Source organism: Leptidea sinapis, chromosome 8 (assembly GCF_905404315.1).
Source record: "Leptidea sinapis chromosome 8, ilLepSina1.1, whole genome shotgun sequence".
NCBI classification, from domain to species: Eukaryota; Metazoa; Arthropoda; class Insecta; order Lepidoptera; family Pieridae; genus Leptidea; species Leptidea sinapis.
Window position 1 is genome coordinate 10,736,028 of NC_066272.1, and position 18,520 is coordinate 10,754,547.

Consider the following 18,520-nt stretch of genomic DNA (forward strand, 5'->3'; position numbering starts at 1 on the left):
AGCGTTGCCGGCCTTTATGGAAGGTATATGCGCTGTTTTTGAGGGTATGCATGTCATATCGTCCCGGAATATCAGCACAAGGAAGCCGCTCCACAGCTTTGTGGTATGTGAAAGAAAGTTCCTTGAAAGCTGCTCTGTGGAGCAACGCCACACAACCAGATGGGATTATATCCAAACTTGTGGCGTGTAGGCTAATGCACCGTTGAAAATTTACTATAATTTCAAACAAAATCTGTCAATGTGCTGTAACAGTAAGTATTTACTGATATAATGAAACGGTAGATATAACTTATGTGTAGTTACGTGAAGCTTAAAAATAATTAAATTTAAAGTTAGTTGACGTAAGGCGAAACAGTCTATCGAGATAGAATATGGACGGAGCTGAAGCCTGCCTTGGGCTTCATATAATTTAAAATAGCAGTACTTAGTATTTATTTATTTATATTATTAATCATTTACAGAAAGAATCTTTAATTAACCTAGTCCAGCAAAACTGTTTGGACAGTTTGACTGCAGGATCAAGTAATGTAATTACAGTTCCTAGATAATATATGGTGAATACAAAAAAATTAAGAATGTTAACATGTTACATTGAAAAATTCATTCGAATGTGTGGCTAGAAATATAATCTGTTAACATAAAAGAAGTATAAAGGAGCGGACGGCTCACCTGACACGAAGTGATCTCCATCACGCAACACCAGAGAGCTTACACGAGAGTTACCAGCCTATTTGTTTATTGTTGTTGTACCTTTCACTTCCTTCCTTCCTTGTGCGGTGTTTCCGGGACGATACAATATGGGTACCTTCAAAAAAAGCGCGTACACTTTCCTTAAAGGCCGGCAACGCTCCTGTGATTCCTCTGGTGTTGCAAGGATCGTGGGCGGCGGTGATCACTTAACAACAGGTGACCCGTACGCTCGTTTGTCCTCCTATTCCATAAAAAAAAAGACGTGTGGCACATGGGGTCTGCCGCGGTAAAGCTATTGCATAGCATTTTATATCAACTTATGCAAATAATAAATATTTATTTTATTTATGCAGTATTTTTATGGATAAAATTAATTAAAAAAAAAGCAAACGGGAAGTGAGTAAAATTTAACTTGCAAGATTTCATTACAGTCAGACAACGGGACAGGTGAAATTGAATAAAAATGCATGTCATAATAATAAAAATTAAAAAAATAAAGAAATTAAAAAAAAAATCAAGACGTACCCCAGGCTCGAACCTGGGACCTTCTGCACAAAAAGCATACGTGATAACCGCTTTTCCACGGCAACTGTAATGATCGTGCCGAAATAATATCTATATAGATCTAGTAAGTGTTAGGTTATTTTCGTTACGGAATTTCTGGATTCGGTCTCCACGCTCAAGGCCCGCGATAGAAGCTATGCAATAGCTTCAATACCTTCTCCTGGTGATGATGTAGCGCGGCGCTGGCCAGGGTCGCGAGCGCGTGCGCCGCGTCAGTGGGCGGCAGCGGCTGGTCGGCCGAGCTGCTGACGGCACCTTCGGCCTCGTCCGCCGTCTCAGCCGCCTCCTCCTCCTCGTCCTCGTCGCCCACCGACGACGACACACCGCCCATGCCACCATCCTCTTCGACTGCCGATATTGAACAAAGCTTAGATCATTAATACGTATAGATAGACTATGACAGCTGTGAAAACTGTGATTTTTTGTGAATTTGAAGTACACTAACTAACAATAATTTGTCTAAATATGTGTAGATATACTAAATTATTCAATGCAGCAATGAACGTAAGTGATTTGCAATCTAATTACAGACAGTGTTCCGTTACTTTGTCATGGATTCCGTAACCAGAACCTAACTAAACTATCTTTGAAATATATCCTTTCCAATAAAAAATGAATCATCGAAATCGGTTGGGGCGATATTGAGTTATTCGTAAATTTATCATCCACTTTCCTATATGTATGTATAGCAAATTTAAGACTTTTATGGTTTTCTCATGGATGCCATTGTCAGATCTGAACCAAATTATGGGACCACGCGGGAAGCACCAGCTTTCAAATAAAAAAAGAATTATCAAAATCGGTCCACCCAGTCTAAAGTTTTGAGGTAACAAACATAAAAAAACATACCGACGAGCTGAGAACCTCACCCTTTTTTAAAGTCAGTTAAAAATGAGATTAGTTGTCATACAAATCGCGAGAGTAAGACATAGCTTGTCACGCACACTAAACTAATATTCCTGGCCTGTTTCTATCGGTTTTCTAACAGCAAGAGACTCTCCCTCTTATTCATAATGGTCCGCTAACTTTAAACAGCCGCTTAGGAGTGTTTTTTCTCATTCCGATTTAGGTCAATAGAAGAATGCTTTAAGTTAGCAGACTATTATGAATAAGGGAGACCCCCTTATCTAGACGTTTAAAATTATCTAAGAGTATTGTTTAGAAAAACTTGTGTGTATAATTAAAAACATTGTTTTTTCTTGAAAACTTCTAAATTTAATGTTATTGGATTCAATTTGGAACACGTTTTATATGTAAAAACTTCGATAATTTGCCGCCATTACACAAATTTTGTCAGGTTAATATTTGCTTTAGTAATAATTTAGACTATTGCAATCAAATATCATCAATTTTGTTAAACCATATGATATATAGTTCACTCCTCTTCACCCCGCACTTCTTACTTCAGATTGTCTACTGTCAAGTTAAGTGAATCATACTCTTTTTCTGTGTGTAACGAACCTCAATAAAAACGTACTATTTTAAAACAAGATACAATTAGATAAATTTAACAAATTCTGAACAAAATACCTTCACACAGCTTTCAAGTCCCCAGAGAGCTATCGCAAAGGCATAAATAGTGTTCCCGTAGTATGGCAGAAAACATATATAAATAATAACGAGGGTAGTTACTAAAACTAAAAAGTTTTTAAGTTTTTCGGTACAAAACGGCAATTTCATACATTCGTATGAATATGTTTCTGTCAAAATTCTTCATTCAAATATGTTAGAATCCTCATCTCGCCACCTTAATACTTCTTCAATAATTTATAGACACAGGATATTGATAAATGTTCATAATCACTAGAAACTACAGCCAACCTTTAATAAGACTTGATGTCAGTATGGCAGATCCATTGGCAGTCATTGTCAGGAGCGGCATAGAATCACTCTCTGTTGGCATTGTGTCTGCTGCTCCCTCCATATCCTGGGAAGTGTCAGCATCACCAAAACTAGACAGAAACATATTTTACTCAATTTAATGCGACAATTACGATATTGGGTACAATTTACCTTCATACAGGAGATACTTGCACCTCTGCTCTGCAGTTAAATATAAAAAAATCAGAAATCCCTTCATTTGACAATGTTCATTCTATGGTATGGGGGGAAAGACAAATATGTTGGTCACCCAATGGTAAGTGATCACTGTAGCCCAGGATACATTGTGACATCAAAAGACTCACAGGAGTGTTGCTGGTTGTAAACACATTTATTTATATAAGATATGATAAGAACTTCCTCTCTGATGTCTTTTGGAATGTGGACTTAGACTCCCCTTAGGGTAGAGTGCTTCTGCTGAATTATTCAAGTCAAATCTACCATGTTACGAATGTTAAAATGAAAAATATCAACATATTCCGAGTGGCATTCGGCATCTTGACATAAAGTCTGTAGGTGAACAACTCCTCACCTGATAGCCACAGCTAGTGATTCATGTGCTGCACTGCTGATGTCATTTACATCATCACTGCTTGCTACACCTTCAGCACCACCAATATCATCATCCATTGTGCTGGACTCTGCAATATTAATATGGAGCCAATTTATAAAATAAATATTTTTACTTACTAAATAATTTAAATATTTTACTTTAACTTGCTTTACATTGAATAATACTAATTAATATGAAAATCAATATAGTCTTTATCATACTGAAAGGAAGTAACATAAGTAAGTAAAGTAATCTGTTGAACTTTGTATAATAATATCAGGTGAATTAATAGGGTAAGTGAATGTTACATAAACACCAGACCCGTGGGAATACTACGCAAGCAGAAAACGGTCACAATGAAACAAACTAACAACAAAAATGATATGTAATAAATAAAATAATCCTTAATTCTTTTTTTTATGAAAGAGGATTAGAAACTGATGTATGGGACACCTGATTGTAAGTGATCAACATCGCTCACATTCTCCTGCAACACCAAAGGAATCACAGAGCGTTTACAGCCTTTTAGAAGCGTGTATGCGGTTTTTTGAAGGTAGCTAGGGACCTATGTCTCCTACCGCGCACATGTTGAACACATCTAGGTGGTAGTGATGATATACTAGTTCGTAGCATGTTCTGCAAAGGTGGAATTTGGTGGCACAAATCAGAACAAACAACACTTCAAAACACTCATTCGGATGGGATTCAACAGCCCAGAATTGAGATAGATAATACATATTTAACCTATTTGTTTAATGTACTTGAATTACTACAAATACTTAATACATTTGAATGCTGAAAGAATGATGTCGATAATTTGAGTAAATAGGTAAGTCAGACGATGATATTGCATAAAATTTTTTTAGACTTGGAAACAATTTTGATTTTCTTGATCAAATGTGTCCTATGTCCATTTCTGTACCCCTCACAGTGCCTGTATACACCGTGAAAGTGTGCCAAACACACGAACTTTATGTTATTAAATATTAATTTGCATTGTATTGAAAGTGAGAATTTACTTGACTTGTAAACAAATGAACAAAATATTCAACCTATTATATTTTTTCTGGCCTCAGTAGTCTTTAGCATAAGAGCTTATTTATTTATTGACACACCAACAGCATTACATACAAAACATTAAAAATAATTATGGTCTTATAGGTTTATAATGAATGCCAGTTACTGGTGCATACACCACTCTCATTGCAAGACATTAATTTAAATACAAAATACAGTTCGACCTATAAATTTAACAAGGATTTTAAGCAGATTAGTAACAATAATAGATACAATATAACGAAGAAATAGTTTGTATAACTATCAACTAACATATTATTATTATTTACAGACAGAAATGTGCGGTTAGTTTTTTTTTCAGAATTGTCACTGTTTCGAAAATGTATGAAAAATATCAAAATCTTTTATGGACGCGGAAAGCTGAAGGTCTGACTAATGGAGGAATTTCTTGGATGTACAAAGTATTTACTTGCTCACAAAGTTATAATCTGGTCATATGCCATAAACAAACCAACACAAACTCAAACCATACATTGGAAAAGAGGATGGCGAGTATACATGTATTTTGGGACCCACTGAAAGATGTGGAGTATGGATCATGGAAACATAGTAGAACATAACAAAATTAAGAAAAAAGCAAATGAGAATAATTAAGAAGAAAGCAAAGGAAGAATAGAATAGAATATGTAGATATCAATTGCGCAAAATGTTCAGTTAGTGCGATGACTTATTTTTTCATAAATTCTAATAATTTCTTTCTTTTGACTCCCATATATTAGCTCATAATTACCTCAATAATTTTTATATAAACATCATATAAACTTATGTTTATAATTAATAAAAACTTGAACTTGTACAATGCTTCCTTAATTTTTAAATGATGTCCATTCTCGCCATCCTCTTTAATGATATTGATAGAAATAAAATGATGCTTGAACAAACCATCTTTAATATCAACTCCATCCCCTTCCATGGGCATGGCAGAACTTATAGATTGATCTGGAGATTCTTCCTGTGGTCCCATCTCTTCTGGTTCACCCTCCATCTCATCAGATTTCACAATGCCATCCAGGTGACCCTCATCTTGAGGGGAATTCTCCTCTGTGGTAATCTGTAATTCCATGAATAAAAATTTTTGAAATTGGAATTTATGTTTTAAAATGTACGCACAGATAAGAGATTCAAATGAGAACTTAATATATGTTATGTCATGGCCCTGATTGGCTAATTCCACTCACATTATTATTATTATTATTTATAATAGACTAAGCAGCTTTCGCTGATGCGTCTATATCATTTGCCATTCCTATCCAAATGTTTGTCCAGTCTATTCTTAAACTGATTAACAGATTTTGATTTAACCACATCCTTGGGCAATCTATTCCATATATGAACGACTCTGTTGGTCAGAAAGTGTTTCAATGGATTTGATGATGCTAATTGATATTCTAGCTTCATATCATGTCCCCTTAGTCTAGGATTGCTCTTCCTTGGAAACATGCTCTCAAAATTTGGGACATTATAATAATTATTTAGTATTTTGTATGTTTCAATTAGATCGCCTCTTTCTCGTCTGCTTTTGAGGGTGCTGAGTCCAAGCTGTGTAAGTCTTTGTTCATACGTAAGATTTTTCAGTTCCCTAGGCAACTTAGTGGCTCGCCTCTGTACCCTTTCCAACAATTCTATATCCTTAACAAAATATGGATTCCAGACCTGAAATGAATACTCCAGTAATGGTCTGATATAAGTTTTATAGATTTTTAGAAATGTTTTCTTGGTGATGTTGAAGAATGCTTTTCTGATTAGGTACAGGATTGAGTTGGCTTTCTTCACAGTAGCCACAATGTGTGCTTCCCATTTGAGATCATTGCTTAAGATCACTCCTAAGTCTTTTTGTGTATCAACCGCTTTTAGTTGCTTATTGTCTAACCAATATGATACTCGGGGATTATTTTTTCCAATATGTAGAACAGTGGTTTTGTTGACATTCAGTGAAAGTAACCATTCCTTTGTCCAGTGTTCAATAGCTTTTAAATTTTGTTGTATATCACCCTGTTGATGTATAGGGTTCCCAAAGAACTTGGTGTCATCCGCGAATAATGAAAATGGGAGACTTATAACATTTTGCAAGTCAGTTAAGAATAATGTGAATAATATTGGTCCCAGTACAGAGCCTTGTGGTACACCGCTGCGAACAGGACGATTACTTGACATTTCATTCCCAACCCTCACGCGAAATTTTCGATCATTTAGGAAGTCACTAATCCAGACTAGCAGTTTACCACGTATGCCAAGGTGTTCTAATTTATGAAGTAGCCGACTAATTGGAATTTCCTGTCCGTTAATATACATATCTCCTTAGTAATCCATGGTTTGGTTTTACTGTAACCTTTACGATTTTTTATTTTTGGTATAAACTTATCAATAGTAATAGAGATATTTTCTTTGAACATCCTCCATGTATTATCTATAGAGTCATTTTCTGGAATATCAGATGTGAGCAAGTATTTATTAATTGCATCATAATCACCATATTTGAAAGCTCGTTTATTGGACGTGAATTCTTTTATAACTTGACCCACCAGTTGTATCTCAGCCAACAGAATCACATGATCACTTTTTCCTATTGGAGGGTGATAATTGATTTCACTAATGAGGGACTCATCATTGCAAATAATAAGATCCAGAAGAGATTCTTGCTTGTTCCATTTCCTGGTATTTTGATTTACCATTTGTGAAAGATTATTATCAATTTCTATCATTATATATCAAGCAGTGGTTACACCTATTTTCAAAAAAGGAAATAAGTTAAATGCTGAAAACTACAGACCAATCAGCTTGACGTGCATATTGTGTAAAGCTATGGAGAAAATCATAGTTGACAGCTTAAGAGAATTCATAACAAGAGAAAATATAATTATTCGAGAACAACATGGTTTTACACAGAAGCGATCAACTGTCACGAACCTTCTCAGCTGTCTTAGACAGTGGATATTAAATTGGGACAAACATCAACCAACTGATATTATCTATCTGGATTACGAGAAAGCGTTTGACAGAGTTCCAATTAGTCGGCTACTTCATAAATTAGAACACCTTGGCATACGTGGTAAACTGCTAGTCTGGATTAGTGACTTCCTAAATGATCGAAAATTTCGCGTGAGGGTTGGGAATGAAATGTCAAGTAATCGTCCTGTTAATAAGATCAATAAAATTTTCGTGTAATTTATTATAGCCTGAGGTTTTTTCAATAGGCCACTTTATGTCTGGCAAGTTAAAATCACCAATTATCAACAGGTTTGAGTTTGAATTTGCAGCTTTTTTATTATTGTTGAAAAGACATTCATCAGATTTTTCCATGTTGTAGTGAGTGGATCTGTATACACAAGCTAGTAAGAGGTTAAAATTTTGGTACTGAATATCAAGCCATAATGCTTCCACTGAATCCTCATGCAACATTATATTGGGCTTAGCAATCAAGGGTTGATTATTTAGTGTATGGAGAGTATAAATTGCTACTCCACCACCTTTTTTATTTTTCCTATCTAGACGAAAGAGTGTGTAGTTAGGTAGATTTATTAAGCTGTCACTTATTCCAGTGTGCAGGTGTGTTTCGGTTACTAGTATAATTGTTGGATTCAAAGTTTTGATTTCCAATGAAAAAAGATCAAATTTAGCCGTTAATGATGCCAGGTTTGTATATAAAATTTTGAGGTTTGTTATTGGAGAGTTTACTGTGGGTAGTTTTTTGTACTTTTTATAATTTTGGGTTGTTTGTTTATGTACTTAATTGTGAGATCTTTTTCCCCATTATTAGTTCTTTCTGCAAGCTCTAATCTCAGTTTTTTTAACTGATCCCTTTGATAGGGTGTCATGTCTGATTTAACAGAGGTTGATGAAGGCAGTTTATTTTTATTCTTCAAGATTTTAACAGCATTGTGTTTGTTGCGGAGTATGACTTTGATTGGCCTGGGTTTGTTAGCAGTGGGCTTCCCAAGACGAATGGTTGTTATGAGCTCCGAGGATTGGAGCGGGACTTGAGCGAGTGCTTCCAAAACTCCAGATTTGTCATGATTTTTAGCTTCCTCTTTACCACCTGAGCTCGCTTCCTCGATACCAAACATTATCACATTGCAGCTTCGGTTCTCACGCTCAACCATTTCCTGAATGATTGCATCAATATTTAAAGAAGACGACTGATTTTCTTTTAATTCCATCACTTGCTCCTTTAACTCCGATACAAGTTTACGCAGAGCAGGCACTTGTTTTAGGCCCTCTTGGCAATCCGCACACAAATACGAAAGTTTGGGGTTTTGTAAACAAAACACCCGCAGCTCTGTCGCAGACAACTCACTGCATTTGCCGCATATTTCGCGAGTGCAACCTTTACACTGGATTTTAGGGTTTTTCTCATCATATTTTTTAATTTGAACATTGCATTTATAACAAGATGCCATTTTTTTATGATTTTTCGAGAAAAATATGAGGGTATATGAAAATTTTTTTGTTTCACTATGTGTTTGCTAGTTTAATCAAAGTTTTTCACTTTAAATACTATACACTTTAACAATATAACATTTCCCAAGAATCACAACACTTTATACTACAAATAGATCACAAAGTCTGCAATTTAGTTCAAGTTAGACACTAAAAAATAATTAAAAAAACTCTAAGCACAAGTTCCACTGTTGACAGTTGGATAATATCTTCATAACATATAAAGCCTGTCATATAGTAAGTTACTCAGAGTGTTGGTAGCTCAAAGGACTGTTGCCTCTGATCCAAGACACCCCACTTATATGTCTTTTTATTTATTTATTTTTTATGGAATAGGAGGACAAACGAGCATACGGGTCAGCTGGTGTTAAGTGATCCCCGCCGACCACACTCTCTTGCAACACCAGAGGAATCACAGAGTCTTGCCGGCCTTTAAGGAAGGTGTACACACTTTTCTTGAAGGTACCCATGTCGTATCATATCGTCTGCTAATAAAAAGGCATAACAGGCATAAAGACATATATTATATGTAGTGTCACATAATATATTGCAAAATACTATGTGTTGTGAACTAAGGTCTTCAAGCGTCAGTGTTGTGTGTGATAGGATGCTAGTTCAAATTTCACACACAAAATAATATTTCACTACTAAAGTATAAAATTAAATAAGCCTTTGGCGTGGTGGATAAGTATAAAAATTAATTATTCAACATATAAATATGTTGTGTACATACAGATCTATTTAGTCACACTCACACCACATACCTCACATATAGCTTTTAAATATTGTAAAGTCAATCATGAAAAAATTGCAATTGTTAGTTTGTAATTCAACATGTAATAACATTACATTCTCTCTGATGATTTTGTAAGCCATGGTGGGTTGACTATTGCCCGCAGTATGCCATTTTGAGCAACAACAATAATTTGCTATCAACAGACAACACTGAGTTTCGTCGCATAAGCCATTGCATATATCGGAATTTAAAGTTCACTTTTTAATTTATATGATATTTCCAGATCACCTAACCAGTCTAGATATATTCCTAGATACTTAACTTTAAATGTTACTATGTTATGTTATCTGGGTAGAATAAAATTAACTTACTGGGGTAGACAAGCAATTATCACCAATGTAGGCTCCAATTGAATCATCTCCAACAGCTCCAGGAGTTGTCTCATCTATGTCCATTTCATCTTCTGCCTCAGCATTATCTAAAAAATTTATAATTTGAGCCCATTTAAATATTGATCAAATTAAAAAAAAAAAATATATTACTATGAATATCACCTTGGGCGTCTTCGGAAAGATTTTCCTCTTTCTTAATATCTTCAAGCTCCTGATCCAGGGAAAGTAACTCACTACTACTTGTAGGTGCACTTCCATTTGCAACTTATGAAATAAATAAGAGCAGATAAATTAAACGATAGGGATTAATGTATTCAAAATATATCATTATTCATAACCTATTTAGAAATTCTGTTCATACATAGTGATTATTATAAAAAGTAAACATCTAAAGCCGAAAGCGGCATTTAAACATGTAAACTTAACATTGTAAATTAAAAAGCTACGAGAAGCCAGCTAAACTAACTTGCATCATCAGGTGTTTGTGCAACCTCAGCCTCATCAGGTTTAATATTATTTTCATCAATTTCTTCCAATATTTCAGGTTGATTTTCATCTAAAGGAGACATTTCCGCGCCATCGGAAACATCACCCTGAAGCACATGCTCTGAATCCATTTTAAAATAAATCAAATGTTATGTCTCACTCAACATCAATAAAAATTGATTTTCGTCAACAGTTTTACTCAAAAATCATCTTCAAAAATATTTTAGAAGCGATATAAACTTTTATTTGACAGTTCGAAAATCTACAAAGTAGGTACAAAACCTTGGCCAACTTGGCGTCATATTTTTATATTTTTTTATTTTATGGCACAGAATCTTGCCGCGATTCTTAATTATTCATATCAGGCTCGATTGAGTAAAGCCCACAGGGAAAAGCGGAGAACTGTCAAATTATTCTATCTGATAGTTAGGCTTGCTGGAATCATTTAATGAAGCAGAAAATCATCATGAAATATGTTTTCGTGGAAATGAACATATTTATCAAATTGAAGAAGACAACATCTTATTTTCTTATTAGATTGCTAACTCTATGAATATTTTTTTCAACACTGAACTTAGTACACACGCACTCTGCTGGTGCATTTTAAAACTAATTCATGTTCCAATTAAGCATCAACACAATTCGGCATTGTGCGGTACTGAGTCGCATTATGCTCTGTAATTGGAAAACTACCTTATGCTCTATTTACTTTTTGACTAATATCAAGATACATGAATGTCTAAGAGAAAATGTTCCAGTTCTCTCCGTATTTATGTTTTATATCTTTAATTAATTATAAAAAACTTGTATATACACCTGAATCATTCTATTCGTATTAACTAAATAACAAGTAAAGTAACTTAAGTCACTTACTTTTTAATGAATGCTTGAATTGTCGGGGACCCAGTGCTCTGTGTACGGCTCGATCACCTGGCGATGCGTAGAGACGTCGCTTGACGCTTCATTGTGTGTCTTCTATTGCATTTATCACGGGGAGTGTTTCGAGGAGCTTTTTCGTCTGATTCCTGCCACCGAATTCCACCTTCGCACACAATTTAGCGACGTCTCTACGCAATAGCAAGTGATCCAGCTGATCATAGAGCACTTGGTCCTTGACAATTCAAGCTGCTCTGCGTTACACGCGGTCAGATGTATCGAGCTGATACTGGGGTGCGCCAGATCTGACAGCATTTTGGGATTTTATGCGCAGTGATACAGTCTTACAAAAAAATTTGATGGATAATTTAGTGCAAGGTTCTATTTTTACTGACCTACTTGATACCGCTTTTGTTGAGATTTTTCTTGCTGACCGTACCTACTTTCTAGAACTGTCATTTGGACATTCGATTATTCGATTCCAACCGTGAGCCGTCCCGCAAAGAGGATGTAAATACTACGTTATAAGAGGCGGGACTGACTAAATAAAAATTGAAATTTAGTTTAGTATGAAACGTGCAGTGAGATTTGACATAAGTTTGAAATAGTAATTACAGACAACGAAGTATAATCCGGCTAAGTTTGAAAGCGAACAGTTGCTTAAAACGTATTGGATTTCGGCTATCTCCGTTTTTAACTATATATTTCTTAGGTTATATAAATATCTCCGTTTATAGCCATTGTAGCTGTACCTAGAACCAATAATATCAATTAACACAAATATCTAATATCTAACTTGTAACGTAGCATTATAGATCGTAGAAATAGTAATCGTGCATAATAACTGATAAGCGTATGCCGAAAGATTCGTTCTGAAAAGAACATTTTATTTTATATAACGTAGTATTAGCTCTGATAAGAACATTTTATTTTGTATAACGTAATATTAGCTCTGATAAGAACCATTTCATAATGCTGTACATCAACTCATAGAATCATACAGATCACCAGTTTAGTCATCTCAGTGAAGTTTCAAGCATCGTACTTTCTCTCGACGATCGCAGATATACTCACGTGATCAGTCATATGCTCCGCGTTACACAACCGCACAGCAAGGCCGAGCGTCCTCGAATGAAACGTCGGGACTCGGGGGTCGATCGCTATTCATGTAATTTTAATCAATGAGCAACAGCCGTAGGTGCGGAATGCTCATTGACATCGAATGATCGAGGTTTGACGTGAGTTTACACAAACTGCGATAGCATTAGTTTTAGAGCGTGATAGAACACATAATATTATTCTCAAATCTTATTGAATGAAACGTTTTACTATTGGTTAAAATGTAAGCTCTAGTATTGGTGTGTATTTTCCGAACTTATAAATATTTTTTAAGTAACGATTGTAATTGGGTAACTAGTTTTAAGGATTTTGTATATATATCGTGTAACTTTTTAATAAATCATATCGGGATTCCGCTACCTGCGCTTGAACGGACGAGACGTGTTTGCGCGCTGGTTTTTTGGGGAACTTACTATCGCAATTCCTTGTATTATTAATTATACGCGCCCCTTTGACGCGCTTTTTAACGGTTCGAAGCAGTTGAAAGTTAATTAGTGTGTTGTACTTCTGTGTCGCAGGATATGAAGAGGGGCTGCCCTAGCCCCGGTGAGCAACCCTCGGCGAAGGTGATCGCCGAGATGGATGTGGACAGCCCCGGAGCCGCCGGCTTTGCACACAAAGTAAAATATTAGAAATTTTAATTAATAATAGAATAAACTCACTTATAGAATCAAACCTACCTGAGGAACAATTCGGTTTCCGAAGGTCACACGCGACTACTCACCAACTGGCGCGCGTAGTCGAACATATAACACACCAGTTTAACTTGAGACACCAGACTGGTATGGTTCTACTCGACCTTGAGAAAGCCTTCGATACCGTCTGGCATGATGCCTTAGTTCACAAATTATTCGAAGCACAAGTCCCCTTTGAATATTGTAGAATAATAAAATCATTCCTTACGAATAGATTTCTTAGAGTTAGAGTCAAAAATAGTTTATCCCCCCCACATCCAGTAGTAGCAGGTGTTCCACAGGGCTCCATCATCTCTCCGAGGGCATTTTTACTCTATATGAGAGACATCCCAAAACCTCCGAACACGGTCCTCGCCCTGTACGCTGATGACACAGCTTATCTGTGCAGCAGTAAGAACATCAAATCTATAGTCTCCCACCTTAATACAGCCCTACATTGTGTAAGCAACTACTTCTCTAAGTGGAAGCTTAAAATCAATGACACAAAGACCGAGGCGGTTCTTTTCTCATACAAAACTTCCCGTAAACTCAATATCTCTTTAAAGCCACATATTAATAACCACCCGGTCGAATGGCAGTCACAGGCTAAATACCTAGGACTAATCCTCGACCGGAAACTTTCCTTCACGCCTCATATTAATTACGCCCGCTCTAAGGCACTTACTGCCTTGAGCCTGTTGAGACCCATTTTCTATAGGAATTCCACTCTCTCAACTAGTAAAAAGCGTCTACTATACCAGTCCTACATACGCCCGGTCATGACATACGCAAGTCCGGTATGGATTAACACAAATCAAAACAATTATCGTAAACTACGAACTGTGCAAAATAGATCCCTTAAAACCATCTACAGGACCCACCCGCGTACAAATCTTAAACGACTTCATGTAAAGAAAAACATCCCAACACTAGAACAACACATACAAGAGATATCTCATACCTTCTACAGAGGGCTACGCCGACTGAAGGACGGAATAAACCCCGCCCTCCGCTCGACTTGTAGTCGTAAGTCACTCACAGAGTACTGCCTCAGCATAAAACGTTACAAACATACATTACCACATCACAACTGGTTAGAGCTCACAGAACACTAGCGTACACACACACACACACTCACGCACACAGAGTTCTAGCTAGGTCTGAATAAATGTAAAACCAATATATTGTAAATTGGTTTAGTTATAATAATTAAATAACGGCGAAAACTGGCCTCCTATTTCCTCTCCCTCCTTTCCTTTCCCAAGATCCCCACCCACCCCACACCCCTCTTATATTTATATATTATATATGTATGTATACATATCTATGTATTTATTTACCTTAGTTTTTAAGTTAGTTTTAAGTGATAGGTTACGATTAATATTACGTTATATCAATAGCAAATAGCCAGGTTTTCCCAGTTTCTGGATTTACCCCCCACAAACCTCATGTATTAGTTTTAAGCATAATAAAGTTTTATCCCTTAATACGTAGATAGGGTTGTAGAAATAAGTTTTCTGATACCTACATATATAAGGCTTAATTGTAAATTGCTTTAATAAGTAGATTTAAGTAATTTTGTATATATATTTTAATACCAAATATAGAAATTTAGTATTTAATTTTTTTTTAATAAATCATATCTTCCACATATTCCTCACAGTCAAGCAGTTGTTTTATTTAATCGCCAAACGCTCAGTCTCTAAACCATCATATTTTGTCAATCTATCACAGGCCACAGCACGTTTCTGAATACGATAGAGTGACAAACTAGTGTACAGTCCTCTTTTTCGGAACAATGTGTTTAAACTTTAAATTCTCTTTGTTTATCTTAACTTAAATTATTGTTATTTTATGAAGATTGAAGATCTTTATTATGTATGTAGAATTGATAATTTTACGGCAGAAAACTGATAAATAATGGTGTAGTGGTCTCTCGATTTTCTTTTTTTTTTAATGGAAGAGGAGGACAAGCTAGCATAAGGCCTACGGCTCACCTGATTTGATGTACATAATATGTGATCAGTTGATCACCGCAGCCCTAAACAAAACACAACACACATACATTTTATATCAAACCGCTTCCCATTTATAAATGTGTTTTTGTGAAATGTCCTTTTGTGGCTCTGTTTGTGATGTATATATCGGGCCTTTTATAAAAGAACCTAGCATAAAGAGATTCTCAAGTTAAAATTACATGTTGAAATTTAAATACTTGCCTGTTATAGATCACATAGTGTGGACAACTGGACAGAGTAGTAGACAAAGTGATCAACACAGTTAAAAATCCTATATCTATTGTATCCCATTGTAATTGAATAAGTTTAAAATTTGGAATAATACAATACCTTCAATAATATGACTACTATAGAGCTAACTCTTGGACAAGCAAGTGTATGAGTTGTCTTATGTAAAGTAATCTCTGTTGCCCCTATTCTGCTGCAATACCTGAAGGACTTGCTTAATAGTAACTTGCTAATTATGTAAATATTTATTTCAGGATCTTCAGTAGTCTTGAGTTATAAAATAATAGTCTCTGTTTAAAAAATGTCTGAGAAGTCAAATGTTAGTAATGACAAACCTGGTGATGGAATTAGATCAATGAGAACAAGTACAGCATTCAGAGTTGTAAACTTTGAACTATATGCTAAGCCAGTGAGTTTTTAGTAATGTTCTATACAGAAGATTATACTATAGAAAAGTTGCATAGTCAACAATATGGCTATTTTGTCAACTTTTATCAAGCAATGGATATGATTTGATTGTAAATTTATTTGAAGTTTTTGATTCTAAATGACTGAAATAAAGATTTTTTTCAGAATATAGTAATAATGACTATTGGTTTAACATGTTTTGGAATAGCTGTTGGTTATATGGCTTATATGCGACAAAAGTATGAGTCTATGGGCTATTATACAGCAATTGATAAAGATGGCAAGGAGATATTTGAAAAGAAGAAATCTAAATGGGACTAGAAATCTAACTGAGTGATAAATTTTTGTAATATGTAACTTATTTTGTATTTATATAAACATTATGAATAATGTTCTTTATGTGAGAAGATTCTGAGTGTACATTAAATTGTAGATTAGTAAAACTGGGTTCTGTTGTGATATACTTATATTTTAATAAATATTGAAGATCAGATTAGTCAGTCACAATTATGTGTAAAGTTCAATTATGTGGAGCAAAACCTTCAGATCCCTTCTAGAGCATTAACCATCCATATGAGTATTATGATATTTAAGATATTATATAATGACATGGTGTGCTTAGTAAAGTGAGACATTACTTCAAGCCACCATCATGGAGGTGGTGAATAAGGAGCAAATTTGGCTTCACATAGAGTAATGAATGTTTGTCGCCTATGCAGTCCCAAAACTATTGATCAGTTTGTGATGAAACTTTAATAGAATGATCTGGGGCCTCCCTCAACGGTTCCTATCTATTTATATAAATCTATATATAAATGTTTTTTTTTCTTTATACTTAACATCTTATTGCAAAACATGCCGGGTGTAGCTGGTTAAATAGTAAATTGTCAATTTAGGTTATAATTATAAATTCGATTTCACCCACCCTTGCAAACAACAGGTTATAGCAGTATATTATTAATTGAATACTCTTATCTTTGGATTATAGATAATAAGTAAGTGTCCATCCCTACTATGTGGTAGTAGTGCACTTAGAGTATCCACAGTGGTAAGGATATTTTTACGCGGCAGCCATCTTGAATTTAAAAAATTCCCAAATTAGTTCTCTGTTCCACTGAGATCCTTGGAAATGGTACCTATCAATCTTAGATCATTTAAAGGTCTCGATAGCCTATGGCAGCTGTGAATACGTCGAAAAAATTGAGTTTAGAGTTAGTACTCTATTTTGAGCAATGCACGCACATTTACACAGTGTCATACAAATCGCGAGTGTAAGACGTTGCTTGTAAAATCATAAGTTTGCATGGCGGCCATCTTGGATTTTAAGTCGGAAGAATTCGGATGTGCATGCACGCACAAATTTATACACACAGGCGAAATTCGGATGTGCGAAATTGCACATGTTTCCCTTACCCAGTTTTGACCTTTTTTTTTCAATTTTCTATAAATTTATAAGAATCGGGAATTAGAATTCATAAGTTGCTGTTTTATTTCACAAATAGAGTATATTTTTATTACATAAGCATTTAGTTATAGTATCTGTAATATACAGGATGTTAAAAAAATCCTGTACAATATCTTATATTGCCATTGGTATCAAGAAGTGTACTGTCAAAGTGAAAGCATTTCAAGACGGCAACTCCAAACCGAGCGGAGGTGCATGACTTTGTTCGTATTCCCTACGAGCTGCGCCTAAGTTCCAATTATTGTGCCCTAGACACATGAGCATGTTAAAATACTGTACATTCGAGTACATGATGCACAATAACTAACACCTAACATGACGTGCTATCACTATAACAGCAAAAATCACGCAATTGACGCTAGCGCAAAATTGCACATCTGGTTTTAATTTTTTTTAGTGTTGTCTCCGCATTCAACTTCTGTGTCGATATCGTACATGGTTTTTTTAACACAGTCTAAATACCTACATGTAAATAATATATATTACATTATACAGCTATAAACTTTGAATATGTGTCAATATTCCAAGGCTATAAGGGCATATATCTAAACACGATTGATTATATAATGTTAATAATTAAGTCTTTATTTATTTAATTGATTTTGCGGAGTGAACCTTCTGTACTTGTACTATAACATTTTATTTGGTATTATTTCTTAAGGTATAGGTTTTTATAAAAGATCGGATCTAATATTATTTAAAAAAAAATAAGATTACATCCTATCGTATATAATTAAAAATGGACACTTAACATATATTCATTATAGGGTTTTTTGAAGAACAGCTAATAACGCGTGCAAGTTCTATTGATCGTTATTTTTTTTATGGAATAGAAGGACAAACGTGCGTACGGGTCAACCTATCACCGCCGCCCAAAATCTCTTGCAATACCAGAGGAAACACAGGAGCGTTTCCG

The 18,520-nt window shown here is 35.2% G+C and overlaps 2 protein-coding genes across 7 annotated transcripts in view; one reads left to right on the forward strand and one right to left on the reverse strand.

The window, feature by feature from the left end:
* The window catches only part of LOC126965684 (host cell factor-like), a 28,085-nt gene extending 16,981 nt beyond the window's left edge, over window positions 1-11,104 (reverse strand). For both annotated transcript variants that reach the window (XR_007729578.1, XM_050809411.1), the window contains exons 1-7: window positions 10,797-11,104; window positions 10,493-10,594; window positions 10,310-10,416; window positions 5,648-5,816; window positions 3,668-3,776; window positions 3,076-3,206; window positions 1,409-1,602 (exon numbers count right to left, since the gene is read on the reverse strand). Coding sequence is in view for 1 of the 2 variants with exons in the window: in XM_050809411.1 (XP_050665368.1) it covers window positions 1,409-1,602; window positions 3,076-3,206; window positions 3,668-3,776; window positions 5,648-5,816; window positions 10,310-10,416; window positions 10,493-10,594; window positions 10,797-10,947 (963 nt within the window). In the remaining variant the exon portion in view is untranslated. The remainder of the gene's footprint in view (window positions 1-1,408; window positions 1,603-3,075; window positions 3,207-3,667; window positions 3,777-5,647; window positions 5,817-10,309; window positions 10,417-10,492; window positions 10,595-10,796) is intronic.
* A 4,111-nt stretch (window positions 11,105-15,215) lies between these two features.
* LOC126965759 (small integral membrane protein 8) lies at window positions 15,216-16,646 on the forward strand. Of its 5 annotated transcripts, none has more exons than XM_050809521.1 (3): window positions 15,216-15,363; window positions 15,986-16,140; window positions 16,305-16,646. In XM_050809521.1, the coding sequence occupies exons 2-3, from the start codon at window positions 16,033-16,035 to the stop codon at window positions 16,458-16,460; spliced, it is 264 nt and encodes an 87-aa protein (XP_050665478.1). In that variant the 5' UTR covers window positions 15,216-15,363; window positions 15,986-16,032; the 3' UTR covers window positions 16,461-16,646. The 5 variants fall into 5 exon arrangements, with proteins under 5 accessions (XP_050665478.1, XP_050665479.1, XP_050665476.1 ...); XM_050809522.1 differs by having other exon boundaries at window positions 15,282-15,408; XM_050809519.1 differs by having other exon boundaries at window positions 15,332-15,492.
* Window positions 16,647-18,520: the final 1,874 nt, after the last annotated feature.